We start from the raw sequence: 19,865 nt of genomic DNA on the forward strand, positions 1-19,865 counted from the left end.
TGGGACAGGCTGTCCTGCATGGATTTACTTTCACAGTGGAACATCCATAAACAAAATAAAGCCAGATAGCACTTTATAGATGTCCAACACCCCAAATGTTAACATACATTTTAAATGTTAATATTGTTCAGCACAGCAGCATAACTTGGATCACCTTTCTTGGACTGGACTGAGAGAAATCCTGATAGGGAGAAGTTACAGAGGTCAGGAGTGTACAGTAGTGTTTTCTCTCACCAGAAACAGTAGGTTACTAACACTATTACTGTGTATTTCAAGTAAGGATAATAATTAAGCTGTCAGGCTACTTCTCACTGAAGGACACTTCTAATATAATACTTTTGAAACTGTTGAATGTGATTTTAGAGTGCTCCAAAAATTGACAAGGGAAGAGGGATGGGAAGGCAAGTCATGGCAAGGAAAAGGAATGGTCCATTAGTCAGAGTACTGATAGAGCAGCTGAGAGGCTGGATCAGTTCCTTTACAGTGCTGGGTTTGCTCTACTGGTCAGAGTTTCATTTCCAGTTTAGAGGAACTCAGCTAGTGCTCAGTTTGGCACTACACAGCCTGTGGCCAAGCCTGGGAGCTCATAACTCTGACTGATATTGGTAGTGAGCAAACAGTAAATAAATACTTGTGAGAGGACCATTTTTTAAAGGTAGTACAGGTTTTTGATAATCAAGTGCCCAATTTACTAAATTACTGTTCAGCTGATAGTTAAGAGTGTTTGTGTGGCAGAGTGTTGGGAAGATAAATGAGTTTGTCAGTGAGATGCTCAGATTGTCTCATTTGTTATTTTCTCCTCGTACATGGCACTTGATGGATGGCACACTGCTTTCTATGCAAATAGCTTCACCCTGGCTAATTTGTATGTGTGTGTGGGGAGATGTATGGAAAAATGGTGGATTTTTTGGCATTTTAAATTACTGTTTGGGCAGTTCCATCCTGCAGGTTGTGTTGGCTGAGGACTTGGAGTTTTTCAGCCAGCACCACATGCAATGCCCAGCCCTGCTGCAGGTTCTTCTTGCGATTCTGCTGTTCATTTTTTCTCTCTGACTTCCCTGCCAGCCCCTGTCTGCCTTGGGTTGCTGGCTGGGGAGAGAGCTCCACTTTGCAGCTTCCTGCTAGGATGTAGGTGCCAAACAGAGCCCTCAGAGGATGCTTTTCATCTTCTGCACCTCTCTCTTTTGCCTTAATCCCAGAACAAGTGGTAGATACAGTGTGTTTGGAACAAGCCTAGAAGGACATGAGCAGGCTGCCTTGTGTTCCCTCTTTCCATTCTCTAAGTTGTTGCTAAGTTTTATGTGAACAGACCCTGTGCACACATTCTCTTTGTCTTTTCAGTGGGGCATGGAAAGTCTGACCAGCCTTCCCCAAGGGAAAGAATCCTCACATCTCTGCTGAGGCAGCCATCTTCCCTTCCCCTCCTCCACACACATAATTTTAAAACAAATGTTCGTCTGTGATGCAAAATTTGCTAAAGCATCTGTTTCTTCCTTGGAGCTCTGGAAAAATGGGATCAGTGTGATGAGTTTGTGTGAGTCTGCCTGGAAACTGTGCGTGTTAGAGGATGAGTTCAATATGCAAATCTCCAACAGCTCCTATTTATACCCGTGTCGAGGTCCATATTGTCCCTCTTCTGTCTCCACCTCCCCAGCCAGTCCCTTGAGCAGTTGTTGTAGGCAGTACTGACTACTAATGGTGTGCTTAAGGGGGAGCTCCTGGAAAGGCTCTGCTTTGTGTGGGCTCATCCCACAGACCCTGCTCTGTGCAGTCTCTGGTGTTGACTCTGCTGAATCCTCAGAGCCACCCTGAGGAGCTGCAGAGCAGGAGAGCCTGAGGCTTCCGGATGGCTGTGTTCAGGATGGCATCATGCAAGTGTGCAGGCTCCTTGTTCTGAGCTGTCAGTGTCTGAGTTACCCTGTGAGAGAGCTTTTGCAAGGTGTGCTTAAGATCATTATTAACTGTCCCTTTGGAAATATGAATATCAGGGCATTCTGGAAGCTGGCACAGCCTCACTTGCTGAGAGTGAAAAGAGAAGATCTCTCTTTGCTTAGCACTCAGCAGCTGAAGAATTCCCATGAGTGGCAGTTATGAGGTCAACAGCAAGAGAACAACCCTTGATATTAATATTTTGTAAGCTAAGAAAAGAAGCTGGATTGGATGTTACTCTTTTCTCATGTTATGTAGAAAGGACTCCTTTTCCTAGCGATTTTCAAATGCTGGAGGAGAGCAATTGTTTGTGTAACAATCTGTTGTTGTTAGCAATGCTCTTGCTTCTCCACAGCACAGTGACACTGTCTTTATCCTTTAGAAGCAGTGGAAATGGTAAATGAGGTTAACAGGCTCCAATCTAAAGTGAAAACTAAATCTGTGGCTATATAACTCTTGTTGCATTCCTTCAGGTCAGCGGTTGGTTTGTTTATTTATTCTCAGGGAAAAAGCATCTCTTTTCCTTGGCCTGCTGAGAACCAGAAACCATTACTGAAACTCAGCTGGAGTAGCCTGTTTCAGAACTCAGCAAAGAATACTACACACAGCATTTAGGGATATAGATAGCTTGTTTTCCTTATTTGCTTCCCAATCAGAAACTGGATGAACCTTCGAGATGCAGAAACAGGGAAAATCCTCTGGCAAGGAACAGAAGATCTGTCTGTACCTGGAGTGGAGCATGAAGGTACTGTGTGACTGCATTGTGCATTTGGGGCTGGGTGGTGCTGCATGTCTGGGTCACCTGAATTGCAAACATACCCCTGCTTTGAAGGACAGATGTCACCTTTGTCACTTGGGCAAATCATATCACCTCACTGTGCCTCAGATTTTCATTGCAAATAAAACAGGAACTGTCATCTCCATCAGAGGAACTTGGGGAATTAATTAAAACATACTCTGGCCTGAGATTAATGCCCATTGTACAAGGAATAGTTAAGATCTTATCTGGTGCACAGTTCACTCATCCATCTAGAAGATGGATGACTGCAAACTGTGGCAGATGCAGAGGAGAGCTATTAGGAGAAGCCACTGAAAAGATTACAGATGAGAGGATGGTCTTCCTTGGGAGAAGAGACAAAAAAATAGTTCTTGTATGTCTTAGCTAGAAAAGAAATCTGAGGTAGATGGGTTATGTTTAATAAATAGGCTGAGAAGGGAGGGAGACATCCAACAAAGCAGGGTAATCTGATGGTGAATTAAAAGGTGTGGGAAAATGCAGTTCTGCTACAGTCCTGCAGCAGAAGCAGGGAGGAGAAACAGAGTAATTGTTCTAAAATTAAATCCATATGTGTCTTAAAGTCATGATAGAGTACTTGTGTGTGTGTGTTCTGTGGCCATTCAGGGCAAATCACAGTCTAGACATAGCAAACAAAAACCACATATATATCAGAGTGAATAAAATACATTTTCTTTAAACAGGACTTCTATTTGCTTTTTAAACACGACTTCTATTTTATTTAAGTACAAGTTTCTTTATAAAATGAACTCTTAAGTTTCAAATCATGATACTGTATTACTACCTTAATTTACTATTACCACTTAGATGAAATAAAAACAATATTAATGTGGTATTGGATTGCTGCCAAAGTCTTATCTTAGCATTAAACTGCCTTAAGTAGTAAAAGTCACAGCCTGAGCACCTGAAACTAGAATTAATCATCTAAACCAGCATTTGACAAGCAGGAGCTTTTCCAGTCAGCTCTATTCAGTGACAGGGCATTTGAAACTGGGAGGCAATTTGGAAGATGCAAATCTGTGAAGTTTGGTTTCTTCCAATACACAAGCAAATCTTGGGGTAAGCTGCTGAGGTGCAGCTCTTACAGAATCCCCACAGCCAGCTTTCATCCAAGACATACAAATAGTCCTTTCATTATCTAAGCAAAGGTGTAGTTTAAAATGTAAAATCAGTTTGGCTAAGAAAGGTAACTTGCTTTCTTCAATGTCCCAAATATTTAAGGTAGCTTTATTTAAATTAAATGAAAACATAATTATATGAGTATTTTAATTGAATTTCAGTTTCTAACTAAATGGTTGGACCCAAAATTACTTGTGAGTAAATAAGATATGTGTCATTCAACACTTTCTAATCTAATCAGCATTAAGCATCTGACTAAATGTATGTTAACCATGGAAGTGCTTAAATAAATGTGCAGGTATAGTACATCCTCAATTTAACAAAAAGCACTAGTAAATTTAGGATTAAGTCTATGCTTATCTGCATCCCAGCATGTTTTAAAATGGATTTAACTGATGAGAATCAAACTCCCTTCTTTTCTATTTTTAATAGAAAAAGAGAGAAGTAAAAGTAAAATGAGCTTAAAATAAATTTCAGTTAAATTTCAGTTAAAATTTTTGCTTGATGGTATAAATGTAAATTAAAAAGTCTTAAATTAGATGTTTAAAGACAATGCAGTCCTACTTTTATTAAAAGTATTTATTTGGTAGTTTTACATTGTTAAAGCAAACACTCTCAGGACTCTGTCTTGGGGATGAAAGAAATGAAATTACTAAATTGCAGAATAGTTTTAACGAGTCATTTTACACTTAACTGCAAAGGGATGTTTATCCCCAATGGTGTAGTCTGTACTGGTGAGGGCAGTAGAGGATGGTGCCATGCAGGTTTCCATGGTGCAGAAAGTCCCATAAAAATAATTAGAGACCTTTTACATTTAAAACTCTTGCCTTACACTTCTAATTTTCTTTTTATTTTTTTTTTTTTACCAAGCTGTGGGCTGTATACTTCTCCTTGGGGTAGGATGCTGGCTTAGATTCCCTAAGCCTCCAGCTCGTGAGATTGGTGTTGTATCAAGGTCCTAGTCCATAAAATTGTTCTACATTAGAGAGATTTGCCTGGGGTTTGGGAGAGTCCTGCATTTATTAAACACCAGCCTGCTCCCTGCTCATGGATGTTGTGATGTGCCTTCCATTTTGGAACAGTTTGGCTCATAAAGCACATGCCAGCTGTCTTCCCTCCCCTCTTAATTTCTAAAAAATTTACATGAAACATTTTCCTAATGCAGGAAGGAATTATGCACAATCACACCAGTGAAGTATGATGGGCTTGGGAGATTTTTACTGGTTTGGTCCCTCCTCATATTCTCCTGATTAGGACTCTTAATCAGTGCTCCCAGACTGTCCCTTCTCTTATTCCTCTGCCTCTAAAAAAAAAAATCATCTGGTGAAATCTCTACCAGGTACAGTTTGCCACTTGCTGTTTGTTGGTGTCTCACCCACTGCAAGAGCCCAGAAACCTGGACTGTCAAATTGCTCTCTCCAGTGAGGTTCTGGCTTTACAGCCTGGGCAGGTCTCACTGTTAGGGGAACAGGCTTTTACTTCTACAGGACACTTCCCAGAGCTCTGAGATGGCTGAGGAAGTGCTGCTGGGCTGAGAAACACACGTTGGTGGTTTGCTCTGGGATGCACAGTCTGAAAGGGAGGGAAAAGTGAGAAGGGCTAAGGAGCTTGGTGTGCTAAGCAGCCCTTTGGCTGCCAGTCATCTTCAGCACAATTCTTAAAGGAAAAATTTAAGTTGCATCTTATATTTCAACTTTAAAAATTATGGTGTTTAGTAACAAGTAACTAAGAACCAGGAGTCTGGTTCTGAGAGATCAGTATTGTATCCCTGGTTCTGTCATAAATACCATTCTTGGCTGTGGGCAGGGTACTTAAGGTATTTGCATCTTGGATTTCACTCTTGCAAATGTAAAAACAAAGTCCTTTGTGTTTGTATTTTTCCTGCTGCTATGTTCTTGTATTAGTCCTAATCATTATTTCCAAGTATAGAATAATAGTACCTGCAGAAGCTGGATTTTATTGTGTTCAAATAATGTTTCTTTATCTGTTTCACAGCTCGAGTTCCTAAAAAAATCCTGAAATGCAAAGCAGTATCTCGGGAGTTAAACTTTTCCTCAGCAGAACAAATGGAAAAATTCCGTCTGGAACAGAAAGTTTATTTCAAAGGGCAGTGTCTAGAAGGTATGGATGTGCTCTGTGTGCTGCAGCACAGGGACTGACCCCCAGCAGGGCAGGGATTAGAGCGACTAAAATGGGTTGAATGTGGTGATTTTAATTTTTCAGAGTAGCACTGAAGCACTCGTCTTGTCAGGACTAATGGGCCACAGTATTAAGGATAGCATTTCATAAGTGTATTAACACTTTGTTATGTAAGCAAAAAAGCTGGGTAATCATGCCTGAGGGCATAAATCCACCACAGGCTGCCTGAGGCAAGGAAACAGGCTATTTCAGAGTCAGCTATTACTGGAATTGCTGGGTCTTCCTCAGAGTGCCAGGCTGGAGCTCTGGTTTACCTGGGTTACAGCAGTGCCAGTGACCCCACAACTGCACCTCTGACCCCCCTCACTGCAGTGCTGCTCTTCATCTGGGCTGGAGAAGGGGCAGCCAAAACACTGAGCTCCCTGTCTCTTGGGAAACCAGTTGCACACTTAACCTCAGCTGGGTCCCAAGATGTCTGCAAGGGGAGGAGGGTGGTTTCCCTGTTCCCAATTAGGTGTGTTGAAATTCTCACCAAATGCCACGGAAGTGGTGTGACCTTATCTGTACCATCAGCTATTTCAAAAAGGGAGTATCTGCTCTAAGAGGAGGGCAGGGCTCAGTGCAGTTTAAGCTGTACAAAGCAATTTAAATGTAAAATGTTGGCAGCCCAGCGGGACAGTTTAGGGAGTTCCCCGGGCTAGCAGGTAAAAAGCAAAAGGACCATTTGTGAATTTTTTTCTTTCAATGCCTCTGGATCTCTTTTTCTCTTTTCTTTTTTTTTTTTTCTTTGCAGAATGGTTCTTTGAATTTGGTTTTGTGATTCCTAACTCCACAAACACTTGGCAGTCCTTGATAGAGGCAGCACCTGAATCACAGATGATGCCAGCTAACGTTTTAACGTGAGTGCCTTGGGCTTGCAGAGTCTGAGAGCAGGCAAAGCAAAAGCAGTGCATGGCATTTCCTTGGGGGCAACGGTGGGAAGGAGAAGAGGGAACTGCTACCAACTCTGAATCACCTCACTACTGTTGTTGAGTGATAAAAGGGGTTAAGCCAACCTCATTACCTTCCTTCCCATAGGTCCAATTTGCATTTATATAGCAATAAAGGTTTGGAGAAAGTGAAACTGATTCTTTAATAAAGTTGCTTAATTTTTTTGGAAGGTGAATCGTGAAAGGATTTTAAAATGTTTTTCAACTTAATACCTGTTATATCCAGGGGGGAAAAAACCAAAAACCAGCAGATTTTTGGGCCATTTCTAAATCAGCTATTGATCATTGACTCTTGTCCAAGGTAGTTCAGTTCATGCAATATATCACCTGTAGTAGCTGCTCTAGTGTTTGTTTCATCACTGTAACATTTTGCTGAGCTTTGTGTCTTTAACATTGGCTTATACACATTTAGTGTATATGCATATATACACATTTATATGCACTATGCATGGAGTTGTATTTGAGGCTAAAGTACCTTTAACAGGAAGGAATCAGTCGTTTTACAGTCACCTGCAGGACGATTGACACAGCCTCCTCACAAGTCTGCTGCTGGCTCTGTGTGCACATGGGCTCCTGAGCAGGGCAGTGATGCCTCAGATGTGTCACAGTGACACGTGCTGAGCATTGCCCGGTGTGGGCAGCCAGGCTCCAGCTTTGGGGCATGATGGAAAAGGCTCCTGGGAAGGGTAACCATCCTCCCTGCAGTGCTGGATGGGTGCTGGCAAGCACACAAGGAGAGCACTGCCAGAAACAGAAGGGTTTGGGAACCCTGCTGCCAACAAGAGGCAGCCAGGGAGCAGGCAGTCTCACTGCAAGGTCACTGTGTCCGCTGGAAGATCTCCCTCTCCAGCATTTTCCCTCTCATTCCCTGTCTGGAGCAAAGCCAGTCGCATAGAGAAGGCACTGGGATGGGAGCTACCGTCACTGATTCCCATTCACAGCACGTTTCAAAGAGAGTGGGCTTGGAGGAGAGCACCAGTGTTCCAATAGTGCTCCTGGCACAGCCTGCTCAGAACCTTGGAGGTGCTGCACACACCCTCAGCTCCCAGAGCTGGGCACTGCCAGTACAGGAGGAGCCAGATTTGGGAACCAGAATAAAGAAACAAAGACATCTGACAAGTTGCTTTTGATCATCTCAGGAATTCAAGATGTTTTCAGGACTGGGAGTCAAGAGAAGTTAGTTTTCAAATGACCTTGAGGATTTTCCAATGTACCATTTGTTCCCTGAAGTATGTCCACTTGCAGTGGGGAGCCCAGATCTCTTTCTCCTATTTATAGAGGTATCCTAAAGTCATTCTTGAGGCTTTTCAGTAGAATGCCCCAGCCCAAAGAAATCCAAAGGGGAATTTGTGGCCCAAAGAAGTCATCATTTTACAGCTGCCAAGATTTGGAGACCCCCTCATTTTCTAATATTCCCGAAGACCTCATGTTTGTCTTGGTGTTTCCAAACCAGGAGAGAATGGAGGTGTGATACTTGGTGCTAACCATGGCACTGTGCATGAAGAGTTCCCAAGATGACTGAGTATCAGATTGAGGACATTCCCTGACATTTAATTTCAAGCGTTGTCCACAGCACAGCAAAACCTTACACTCTTAGCAGGTCCACTGTTACAGACACCAAGAGCCACAGTGGAGGTAGAACTGCTGCTTTGCTTTTCAAGATCCAGGTTGTTTAGATAAGGTCAGATCACACTGCTTAGGTGTCCAGGTGTTGTAATGGTCCCAGTTCTAATTTTATGTACCAAAATTTCAGAAGTCAGCAAATTACATCCCCAGAGCTTCTGTCACATCCAAATCCACATTTCCATTGCTGTTTGTATAAAATATGCTTGTGTCTTTGCATTTAAGCACTTCTTAAAGGAAATGACATATTGGTTGATGTAGCTTGCTCAGCACTAGAGGACAGAGAAGGAGAATAAAAAAAAGAATTCCCATTAGTTTTCACAATTCCTGCAGGAGACAGGGGCCTAAAGGTGCTGGGACTGCTGGTTTATTTTTAGCAGTAGGAGTGAGCAGGAGTTTGCTGTCCGAGCACTCTGCAGCCTGAGCAGTACCATGCTCAGACAGGGGAGGGATGGGGGAACATTGCACACAGGAATCTGTTTGGAGTCCTGACTGACCCTGACCAGGACAGTGCTCAGAGAAGAGGTTGTGGGGTGGTCAGGGTGTGAGCCCAGGCTTGTGAGAGCGTGGAGAGGAGCAGTCACTGTCCATGCACCCTTCTAACACCTCTTCTCTCTCCTCCTTCCTCCCGCAGTGGTAATGTTATTATAGAAACCAAATTCTATGATGACGATCTTCTCGTAAGCACTTCCAGAGTGAGACTTTTCTACGTTTGAGATGGGGCTTTTTGGAGCTGTTTTAGTTTTCCTCCATACAGTTCTTGGTGCAGAACCCCCCCGACTATCCAGTGGAAGACACTCCTGTAGGCAGTGACCCTGGGGACCAGCTCAGCGTGGGTTGTGACCTTTGCCCATCAGTTCTTTTGCTTTCTTCTCTGACAAGACCAGACCAAATCCTCAGAGACGGGGCCATCTGCTTAGCGATGCCCTCAGGAAGAGAGGCTGTCTCTGAACACAGGCAAGCGATGGTCGTGCAGAACCAATACTGTAAATTTATGTTAGTCTCATCCTTTCTACTTCTCTGGACCCTGGTATAATCTCCCATTTCCACTCACACCGAACTCTCAATGCTTTTATTTTGGGGTTAAGTTAACCTTTTCATTTTTCTCATGTTGTAGATTTTTATCCTTTCGCTGGATTTCTGTGTAACTGGTCCACACATCCTCTTACCCCAAACTTGTAAAATAGACTGTGATATCACCTAATGTAATTAAAACAAATTTCTCAATTAAAACATTCCTACCGTCCAAAGAAGGGAAAAAATGTCAGCTTTGTGTGTTTTCCTTTCTGTTACAAAAATGTACTTCAGCAGGCACAAACTCTCATTGCTCAAGCCAGCAGCAGAACAGGGCTTTCCCCTGCTCTGCCCCTTCCACAGCCCCCCTCTCTGTGCTCTTCCTCCAAGTGTCTACATCAGAAAGGTGTCCTGACTTCTCTAGCCAAGGCTTCTCCTTGGCCTCCCCTCTGTCTGTTAATCCCTTGGGGCTGGTTGTCCCCTTGTCACTGCTTTCTCGAGCAGCACTGCACACCACTGTGCTTTTCCAAGTGCCTGGGGAACTCAAGCCCCTCTGGAAAACCCACGTTCCCCTGAGCCCACCAGCATCACTCCCGTGCTGGGCTGGGCTCCCTGGAGCTCACCGGGGCTGCAGTTGCTGACACCAACACTCCCCAGGTGTGTTCAGTGACACACAGCAGCACTTCTTCTGTGACAGATTTCTCCAGCCCTGCTGCCACTTTTCCCTGCAGTTTGTAATCAGCTCTAGCACGTGGACATTGTGGGAAGGGACATCTCCAGCTGCTGCTCCTGAACATCACAGGCAGCTGTGCAGTCACTCAGTGCCTTGGTCAGTCTGTCCTGTTGCTGGGCTTGAGATCCTGAGAGCCACAGGGACATTAAAGGCATCATTTCACATCCTGGATTCAGCCACTGTGTGTGGGAGGGATACAGAGTAAACATTGTTTAGGGGGTTTGAAGCTGGACCATTAATCCCCATTAGCCACAACAACAACTTTCTCACCAGACCTCACTGATGGATCCCAGCCTGGAGCACCTGCAGGGCAGAGTCTTGTCAGCAGTGTGACCCATCCTAGGCCAGCCTTCAAACAGAGACACCAACCAAAACTGCACCCAGCACCAACGACAGCCAGTGAGGGTGGGACCTCTGTCCAAGAGGAGACACAAAGGTATCCAAAAGGAAAAAAAAAAAAAAAGGTTGAAGGTCTTGAGGGCAGGTGTGTTTGTGTTGTAGGGCAGACACCCTGCTAGACCCACACAGGAGGTGTCCAGCAGAGACAGGGAGCAGGCACCACCTCTGCCAAGCTCAGCTACAGCCAAGGACTGACCCAGAGCACAGGGACAGATGCTCTCAGTGGGTCTGAGTCTACCCTGCTGCCTTTTCCTTCTAATGGCCAATTGTATCCAAAGCAGCACAGCCAGCAGGTCAAGGGAGATGATTCTCTCCCTGTATTGGAGAGACCCCGCCTGGAGTGTTGCCTCCAGCCCTGGAGTGTCAGTACAGGAAAGGCATGGACCTGATGGATGAGGTCCAGAGAAGGCCACAAAAATGATCAGAGGGAAGGGTTGGCTTGCCAGTGAAGACAGGCTGAGACAGCTGTGGTTGTTCAGCCTGGAGAAGGCTCCAGAGAGACACTTTTGCAGCCTTCCAGTACTTGAAGGGGCCTGTAAGAGATGGGAACAGACTTTTTAGTAGGGCTCTTAGCTATAGGACAAGGGGTGATGGCTTTAAACTCAAGGAGGGTCAATTTAGATTAGATATAAGGAAAGAAAATTTTAGGGTGAGAGTGCTGAAACCCTGGAACAGGTTGCCCAGGATCAGCACCTGCTCATGGGCAGGGGGGTTGGACTAAGTGACCTTTAAAAGTCCTTTCCCACCCACATCATTCTGTGAGACAAGCTGCGAGCTCCCACACCACGGAACCTCCCCGGCGCCTGCGGGGCCGCTCACGCCGAGGCTCCCGCCGGGCGAGCAGCCCTGGGAGAGGGTCCCGGAGGGACGCGGGGCCTGAGACGGCCGGGGGGGCCTCCGGAGCCCTTCCCTCCGCGCCCGCCCTGCCCGGCCTGGCCCAGTTCGCCCAGTTTGCCCAGTTCGCCCGGAGGAGCCGGCGGGCCCCGCTGTGGTGGGTCACTGCCGCCCTCCAGTGGCTCCGTGCGGAATAGCGGGAGCAGCTCACCCGCTCGGGTCCCGGAAGGCGCCAGGGCCGCCTCAGCCTCCCTGAGGCGCCGCAGGGTGACACTGGGCTCTGAGAGCCACCACCCAACACCCAGGCAAAGGGCCCCGGGTGCTCAGAGCAGGAGCTCGTTCTTGGCCCAGGCAGCTGCGGGTTCCCTCCCCTGTGGGGCTGATGGGATTTGGGACCCTGGGAGAAGGGGCAGGAGACACGGGCATGTCCCATGCCCAGGACCCAAGCATGGCACAGTCTGATCTTGGCTCCCTTGCGTGGGACAGCAAAGGTGCCAGTGAAGGGAAAAGCGGGGCTGGAAAGTGAGAGTGGGGAACAGGAGGTCAGGGGTGCTTGTGTCACCACCGCCACCAACCACCCATGTCCCTGGGGCAGTTCTGGCTGCAACCTGAGGACAGCCTCATGCCACTCTCTGTGCAAAGTTCGGGGGTCACAAGTGAGTAAAAGCACCAACACAGTGATTCCCCCTCTTATTTACCAAATAAGTTCCCGCCCGGAAGTTCACAGGCTTGGCAGGCACCTCTGGGCCACGAAGCTGCCCCCAGCCAGGTCCACGTGCAGGATGAGGGAAAAGCTCTGTGGCGGAAGAGAGGCAACTCTGGCAAGGGCAGGGCCTGGCTAAGGCCCCTGAGGAGCCTCTCACTACGCAGGGCCTTGCCCAAAGGCCAGGCCACTCACAAACCCCAGGCTCACTTGGAGCTGCTGCCTCCAGGGCCTGTGGAGCCTTCGGCATCGGGCCGGCCAAGCAGCACCAGGGACAGGAACCGGCCAGGTTTGGCAGCTGCCACCTGCAGGTGACTCCCACCAGCAGCCCAACCTTCCCGGCCCGTTGTTCCCTTGTTCCGGAGTGTTCCAGCCTCGATAACTCCCACGGGCACCGGTGCCTCCCTGCTTGGGAGGCTGCTCCCTGCCAGCTGCAAAGTGGCCACGTCCCCTACCTCGGGAGGGCGTGAGCCGCCCTGGCAGCCTTGGAAACCCGGCGGTAAAAGCAGGGCCTGGCACGCAGTCAGGGGCCACAGAGGCACATCGGGAAGCAGAGAGAGCTGTGCACAGCTTGGGGGGCTGGCACACAGAGATTTGGGGTGAAGCTCCATCCTCACTACGCTCCAGCCATGTCTTGGCCTGGGAGCACTCCAAGCTGGGCTGTTGCACAGCAGCAGGGCAGCGAGGGAGGAGGATGATGCCCAACACCCTTTTGGCTCCACGGGAGCTCTCTGCATAGTTTTGGGGTCCATCACACCATAAGGCTCCCTGAAGCACGGCTGATGGCAATGGACCCACCCTGCGATGGGCTGCAGGGCTGTGGAGCAGGACCCCACACTGGGTGTGTGAGAGGCTCTTCCCTGTGTGCTGCCGTGAAGGTGAGGGGAACAGGGCCGGCTCCTCCTCTCCACAGCAAGCACCAGGCTGTCACACCCCCAGCGCCCATCCAGCAGCCCTCCAGGCTGTCACCCACCCGGCTGCTGCGGGAGCGCTCCGCTGCCCGCCCGCCTGGCAAAGCCACCGGGGCTCCCGCTGGAGCTGCCCCAAATCTGCCCCGCCCAGCCAAGGCCCATCCTAATGTGGTTAATGAGCTGATTCATGAAAGTTGCTGCCGAACAAAAGGCGCACAAACAGCCCAGGGCCACGTTATGTTCGGTGTCTGCTTTGCTACTCTTACCTTCCCGCAGGTGCCGGTGGCGCGGGCAGGGCGTGGGGACAGCGAGCAGAGAGCAGCGGCAACAAGCAACAACGGGGTCAGCAGCATCTCACCCAGTGCCACCCAGCTCAGCAGCACTGGGAGGAGACAGGAGGCCCAGGAAGGTCTGAGTCCCCCTGATCAATTTTGGGGGACACAGATCCCGCCTCTGGGTTGCCAAATCAGAGCAGGCAGAGCCCCAGGCAGGCACTCAACCACTTGGACACAGGGATTTCACTGCCAGGTGACTTGAGCACAGTTCCATCTATCCCCAGGGACAGAAGGAGGGCAGCTGGAGCAAATACAGGATTCAAAGCACCCTTTTTTCAGTCCAAGGTGTGCAATTCCTCCCGCCCTAGGGAGCCTCTGCCCACCAGCCCTCAGTGCTACAGGACCTGGCTGCAATCCCTGCTGTGCTCAGCAGCTGCCTCACCCAGTGCTGGTCTGACATCCACAGCAGTACTCCAAGAGGGGCCAACCATCACCACAGTCCCTTTGGAAGAGCATTCCATTCTCATGGCATCCAGCTCTGAGCCAAAATCCTTCCTGCACCACCCCCTACACCAGAATCCTGCCTGCACCTCAGTGCCAGGCAGGGTGTGGAGAGTGGCAGACACCCAGAAGGGGTGACAAGCTGAGACAAGCAGGGGACACAGAGCAAGGGGATGAGAGGACAGTGCAGTGGTGCTGGGGTCCAGGTGTCTCCAAAGCCAGGCTGGAAAGGTCTGACATTGCCCTGAATGTGAGAAAGGGGAACAATGGCAAGGTGTGGGAAGGGATCGTGCTCTCAGCAGGTATGGAAGATGGGCCCCAAGAAACTGCTGGGGATGCAGGGGTGACGTGAAGGGCCTGAGGGCAAAGGGCTGACAGAGCTGGAGCCACCTGGCTGATAGAGAAGCAAGTGTTCCAAGGAGAGGGCAGGGGCCCAGTTTCCACGGGAGGAGGTGGCAAACCCGGCAGCTGAGGCCAGATACATTTGGCTCGGGAACCGGGAACGTCTGCGCCCCTTGATGTTTCCCGGAATCCTTGCAGGAAATTCCCTGGCACAGAGCAGGAGCACGGGGGAGGCAGTTCCGTCCGCCCCGGGCCAGCAGCCACGCTGTGCCGCCTGTTCATCCCCATCACCAGCAGCCCGGCCGGCGTTGCTGGCAGGTCGGCCTTGGCAGCACGGCCCAGGAGGCGGGACAGGCACGGCGGGACAGGCACGGCGTGTCCCCCATGGCGCTGCGGTGGCTCCCCCATCCCGCAGCACTAGATGGTGCTGCAAGACAGCTCTGCCCGCTCGGCCCGCGGGGACAGCGCTGCTTGCGGCACCGCCTCGGCCGGGCCCGGCACGGCACAGCACCGAGGGCCAGCCCGGGCCGGGACACAGCCGGGGAGTCACCCGGGATGGCACCTGCCACCAGCCGTGCCCCCGCAGAGGAGCGGCCCCACCTCTGCGCTGTTCCTCGGGCCAGCCCGGAGCTGGGATGAGTGTCCCAGCATCTCCACGGGCACCCACAGCTCCTGCCTTCATCCCTCTTTTAGACCGTGTTCCTGCCGAGCTGGGCACGCACAAGTCCCCACGGCCACACACAGTCCCCAGCCTTTGCTGCCAGCTCTGAGGGGTGCCACGGCCATCCCACGGAGCTGCACAGAGTGCAGGGAGCAGCTCCAGTCCTGCCTGGGGACAGGTGTCCCACGCTCATCTCCTCCCACGGCAGTCCCGCTCCTGCCTGCTGCTCGCTGCCCCAGAGCTGCAGCCTTGCTCCACAGCCTGTCCCAGGGATGGAGCTTCAGCCCGGGGATGTCCCCGGGGAAGCAGCACATCCTCACCTTGAGAACAGGGATAAGGGGGGTTAGCCCCAAGATGGGAAATCAGCCAGCCCCTGCAATTGCTGCGGTTTGGTTCAACCAAAATTGGCTCTGCGGCCTCACTGCACCATCCCTGCAGGGCCTGCACCCCCAGCAGCTGCTCTGAGCCCTCCTGTGCCCTCAGGGCCTCGCTTGGTGACAGAGACAGCCCAATGTGTCCAGCCCCATGCAGGACCACACTCCCTGCCACTCCAGACAGGACATTCAGAGCCACATCCCTCCTCTGCCTGTGGCTCCAGGGTCTGGCAGTGCCCTGCAGCTGGACAGGGAGCAGGTGCCTTGTGTTTGCTATGGGTCACTGTCCTCTCAACACAGCCTGTGGGTCACAGGCCCACTTTGGGCACAAGCTACAGCCCCCCCCACACCTCCTGCCCCGAGCCCTGATGTAGGGGTGCTGCAGGGCCAGGCCTGCTCTGCCTGCAGCAAAGGAGAGGAACCCAGGGAGATGCCCACAAATCCAGGGCAGAGTGAGCAGCAGGACCCACATTTCCACCCAACACCCCTCGCCTTCAGGCCTCTCTCTGGGTAGGAAAGGACACATATAAAGATCCCATCCCTGTGGGTTCTCCAAGAGCAAATCAGGTTGTGCTTTCTCAACCCCCAGCTGTTCCACTTGTACTGTGCTTTCTTAGAAAAGGAATGCAGGATCCTCTCCAGGTCCACATCTGCTCTGAAGGACAGCACTGGACGCTTACTCCAAGGTCCCTTCCTGGCCCACACAGAGCACAGCACTGTGCAGTGGCCTCTGAGCCCCCCAGCCCCTGCTTGCCCACCATTCCTCCCTCTGGGGCTCCCCAGTCAGCCATGAACAGGAGCCCCAGCCCTCAGCAGGGTCTGCAAAGCTGAGGGTCTCTCTCAGCCCTTCCTTCTGTTCTCCTGCCCTTCGGAGAGGACCAGTTCAGCCAGAGAAGGTGGAGCTGCCATGGGCACAAGGATGGAGGATTCACAGGTCTGCACAGGAGGAGCTCCAGGCAGCCCAGCTCTGCTCCCTCGCCAAGGCTCCCACCCCCAGAGGGGGAAAGGATTGAGGTGGTGGCCCCAAGAAGATCTGGCAGTGGGGGCAAACATCCAGCTGGGTTTCAGAGCTCAAGGACCTCTGCTGGGCTGGGGACAGCCAGGTCCCTCCAAGTGCCAAGTCAGGGCCCAGGGACAGAGCTGCCCTGGCTCTGAGAGGGACAGGCTGTGGGGACACAGCAGCCAGGGACGAGACAGGAATGAGATGTCCCACTTCTGCTCTTCAGCCTGGGCTGGTCTTTCCTGCCCACACCAGGCAGCTCTTGAGGCAAGTGCACAAACATTCCTGAGCCATTTAGGAGGCCCAGACTTGTTGGGTTGAGCCCTGACTGGCCAAGGTCCTGGGCCCGCTCCTGAGGGGTCTGTTCCAATGGGACACCTCACATCCTGAGCCAGGTGGCAATTGCTCCACTACAGGAGCAGCTCTTCGTGTCTATTTTCAACAGCAACCACTCAAAATTCCTTCTGTGTTTGTGAGCTTGAGGAATCACACCTGGAAGGCAGTTTCACTCATCAGTCTCTTAAGTTGGTGCCAATTATTCGCCCAGACACAAACTGCAGCAGTAACCAACCTCAGCCTGTGTCTTGCTTGCAGTCCAAGCCCTGCATTCCCCACAGGCAGGCTCTCCACCGAGCCCCCAAGGTGCTCCAAATTTCATGAGGGTTGCCAAGATGCAACCGGAAGTTTTGGATGAGGCTAACCAAAAGCTACAGCTGGTGCAGGACATCTCACCCACTATGGGCAGGTCAGGCCTGGAGGCAGCTGTGCCAGCCCAGGCTCAGTCCAGCTCTCCACAGGCTCGGCCCCAGTGGTTCTGCTGGCCGTGACCTGCGGCAGGACAGCTCCACTGCAGTGATGTGCATCAGGCCAGCCGCATGGGAGTCGCTCTCAGTCCACCTGGTTGCTGGACCACACAAAGGTGGCTTCAGCTGAGGTCTAGACGCAGCAGAATCCTTGGGAAGGGCTGCCTTTGGTTTAAGTGGCCACTGGAGCACACTGGCACAGCCCGAGTCCCTCCTGGCGCATACGAGGCTCTCCTGATAGCTCATGTGGGAGCTACCTCACCCATCTTCAGAGGCCAGCAGCCACCTCAGCTCCCTCCACTTGCCTCCACGTCTCCAGGAGCAGTGTGACCAGCAGCTCAGCAGGACTCGGGTCCCTCACGACCTGTGGTGTCTGCAGGCGAGGGGTGACACTGGCAGTTCTGCTCTGCAGGGCACAGCTGAACGTGTGCCCTGTGGCACAGCGCTGGGCGAGGGCCCCAGCACCGCTCCGTGCCTGAAGGCACACCATGGCTGCTTGCTCCTCACCTTCCATCCTGTGGTGCCAGCCCCCACAGAGCCCCGCTCGGGCCTCCCGGCAGAGCTGGGATCAGCTCCCGGACATCTGAGGCAGGTGGGACTCTCCAGCTCCCAGTGGGCACACCCTGGCACAAGGCTGATTCCTCAGGAAGACCACCTCCAAGATCCTCACTGGCACCTTCAGCTGGCACGACTCCTGCAAGCCTTCTCCTGCTGGGGGGACCTGCTGGCCCGAGACATCACCCAGGTGAGCAGTCCCTCGAGCATTTTGGATTCACTTGGCACTGGGCACCAAAAAACCACCGTGTTCCACCCACATCCTTCCAGGACCCTGCAGGTGGGAGCCTTTTCCAGAGGAACAGCCTTGAACAGAGCCACAACCCCTCCATCCTGGGGTGACCCTGACTGCAGGAACAGCCCCCAAGCTGAAGGGATTTTATAGCTCCTGGCAGGGCGTGGCTGCCCCATTAGCTGGGCCAGAGGGCCGGCAGCAGCTCCTGATTGGCTCAAGGCAGTCCCCCTCGCGCTGTGATTGGTGGGCTGCTGCTGCAGGGGGCGAGGCAGCAGCAGTGACAAATGGCAGCACGTGGTTGGCTGTGGTGTAGTGCCAGGTGGCAGCACATGATTGGCCAGACCAGCATGTTGCTTGGTCATGATTGGTGGAGGCAGCATGAGGGAGGAAGGGCCAGGTGGCAGCACGGGATTGGCTGGTTGGCTGAGCTGCCACGTGGGGATTGGCTGGGGCTGGGATCCCTGCGAGGATCCGTGCACGGAGCTGTGCCCCGGCCCCGGCAACACCAGAGCACCCCCAGGGCCACGGGGTGGCAGGGGCAGCAGGGCCACGAGCGGGTAGAGATGGGGTGCAGAAACACCAGGGCACGTGGGCAGGAGGAAGGGCCGTTTGCCCCCTCCATCACCACTGGCTGCAGGGCTCACAGCAGCCCGGTGTAACCAGGGGCTGTAGGGCTGGGGGTCACTCTGACCTGCGCCCACACCCTGGCTGCTCCGTGCCCTACCCAACATTAGTGTGCCCCCCTGGTTGGCTGGGGGCAGCCTCCAGTTTTACCCCACACCAAAATGGACGCCGTAACCCAAGACTGCCAGATTTTTGGGGGGCTGCAGGGCAGACAAGTCATGCTCTGCAATGGGGACAGTAAGGCCACTGCTCCCCCTCTCCACCCCCAGGCCCTCACACCAGCTTTGTGTGTGCAGGGTCCCCACAGTTCAGCGGCACCTGGAGCCAGCTCTTGGCCATGCAGCTGCAGAAGCTTATTTGAATAATTTGCCTTGCAAATCTACAAGTACCAGCTTGAGTCTTGCACCGTGAGCGCCCATCCCATCACGATGCAGGAGCCACGCTTGGGGCAGCCGTGCTGAGGCCACAAGGATGTGGATGTGACTGCCAGCACTGCACAACAAAGCCCCACCCAGCAGCACGGTGACACTGAGGTGCCACAGAGCAGCACCGTTTGCCACTCCCACGATGTCCCATCCCACGGGGGGACTGGATAACCAAAGCTAGTACTGCCTCCAGCCCTGCTTTGGGGCTCCCCTCACCCGGCAGGGCTGGTGGGGCCTGTGCACGGCGGCACTAAACCTGATAAGCTATCAGCCAGCACCATGATTCAGTGGATAATTAAGGTGTAAGTGCAGAGTAAGTGACCTGGCTGCTCCTGGGGATCAGGAGAGGCTGTGACCCTCACAGCCAGTGCATTAAATGCACATTGGTTCCTCTTAAAAAAAAAAAAAAAAAAGTAAAACATGAATCATGCCCCAGCATCTGAACACTGCTGGGACTGCAGCGTGAGAGGAGGAAACGGAGACCATCTGGTGAGGCTTTGGCACAGCCTGGATCAGCAGGGAAAGGGGACTCCCTGGAGCCAGGGCGAGGGTTTGGGAGCACAGATACAAAGCAGGTTCTTGCAAACAAACTCCACACACCTGGCAGAGCAGGCTGAGATTTTCCAAGCTCCAACACCCTGGAGGAGGGAGGAAAAATGAGTTGGAGGAAGGTTAGGAGCAGAGCAGCAGAGGCTAAGGCTAAGTTAAGGCCATTTTCATTTGTTAGAGCACACAGACAAACCTGAGCCTGTCTCCCACGAGTCCCACTGCCAAACCTTGAACTTGGCACCCCAGAAATTGCTGGGTGACCAGTGCAGGCTAGAGCATCCCCCGGGACCTGTTCTGGCTGAATCCAATCCCTGCTGACACTGACTCCTGCC

The 19,865-nt window shown here is 51.7% G+C and overlaps 1 protein-coding gene and 1 long non-coding RNA gene across 6 annotated transcripts in view; one reads left to right on the top strand and one right to left on the bottom strand.

Moving 5' to 3' along the window:
- PDE6D (phosphodiesterase 6D) overlaps positions 1-9,862 on the top strand; it is a 33,888-nt gene extending 24,026 nt beyond the window's left edge. For all 5 annotated transcript variants that reach the window (XM_064385529.1, XM_064385532.1, XM_064385530.1 and 2 more), the window contains exons 2-5: positions 2,586-2,674; positions 5,840-5,965; positions 6,777-6,882; positions 9,230-9,862. In XM_064385529.1, coding sequence (XP_064241599.1) covers positions 2,586-2,674; positions 5,840-5,965; positions 6,777-6,882; positions 9,230-9,311 — 403 coding nt within the window. In that variant the 3' untranslated portion in view covers positions 9,312-9,862. The remainder of the gene's footprint in view (positions 1-2,585; positions 2,675-5,839; positions 5,966-6,776; positions 6,883-9,229) is intronic.
- On the bottom strand, positions 4,380-12,431 carry LOC135278763 (uncharacterized). Its single transcript, XR_010346173.1, has 2 exons — positions 12,274-12,431; positions 4,380-11,274 (listed from the first exon to the last, which is right to left on the bottom strand). It is a non-coding gene; the product is annotated as an uncharacterized LOC135278763 (long non-coding RNA).
- Between the last annotated feature and the right edge of the window lie 7,434 nt (positions 12,432-19,865).

The sequence above is a fragment of the Passer domesticus genome, chromosome 11, assembly GCF_036417665.1.
Source record: "Passer domesticus isolate bPasDom1 chromosome 11, bPasDom1.hap1, whole genome shotgun sequence".
NCBI lineage: Eukaryota > Metazoa > Chordata > Aves > Passeriformes > Passeridae > Passer > Passer domesticus.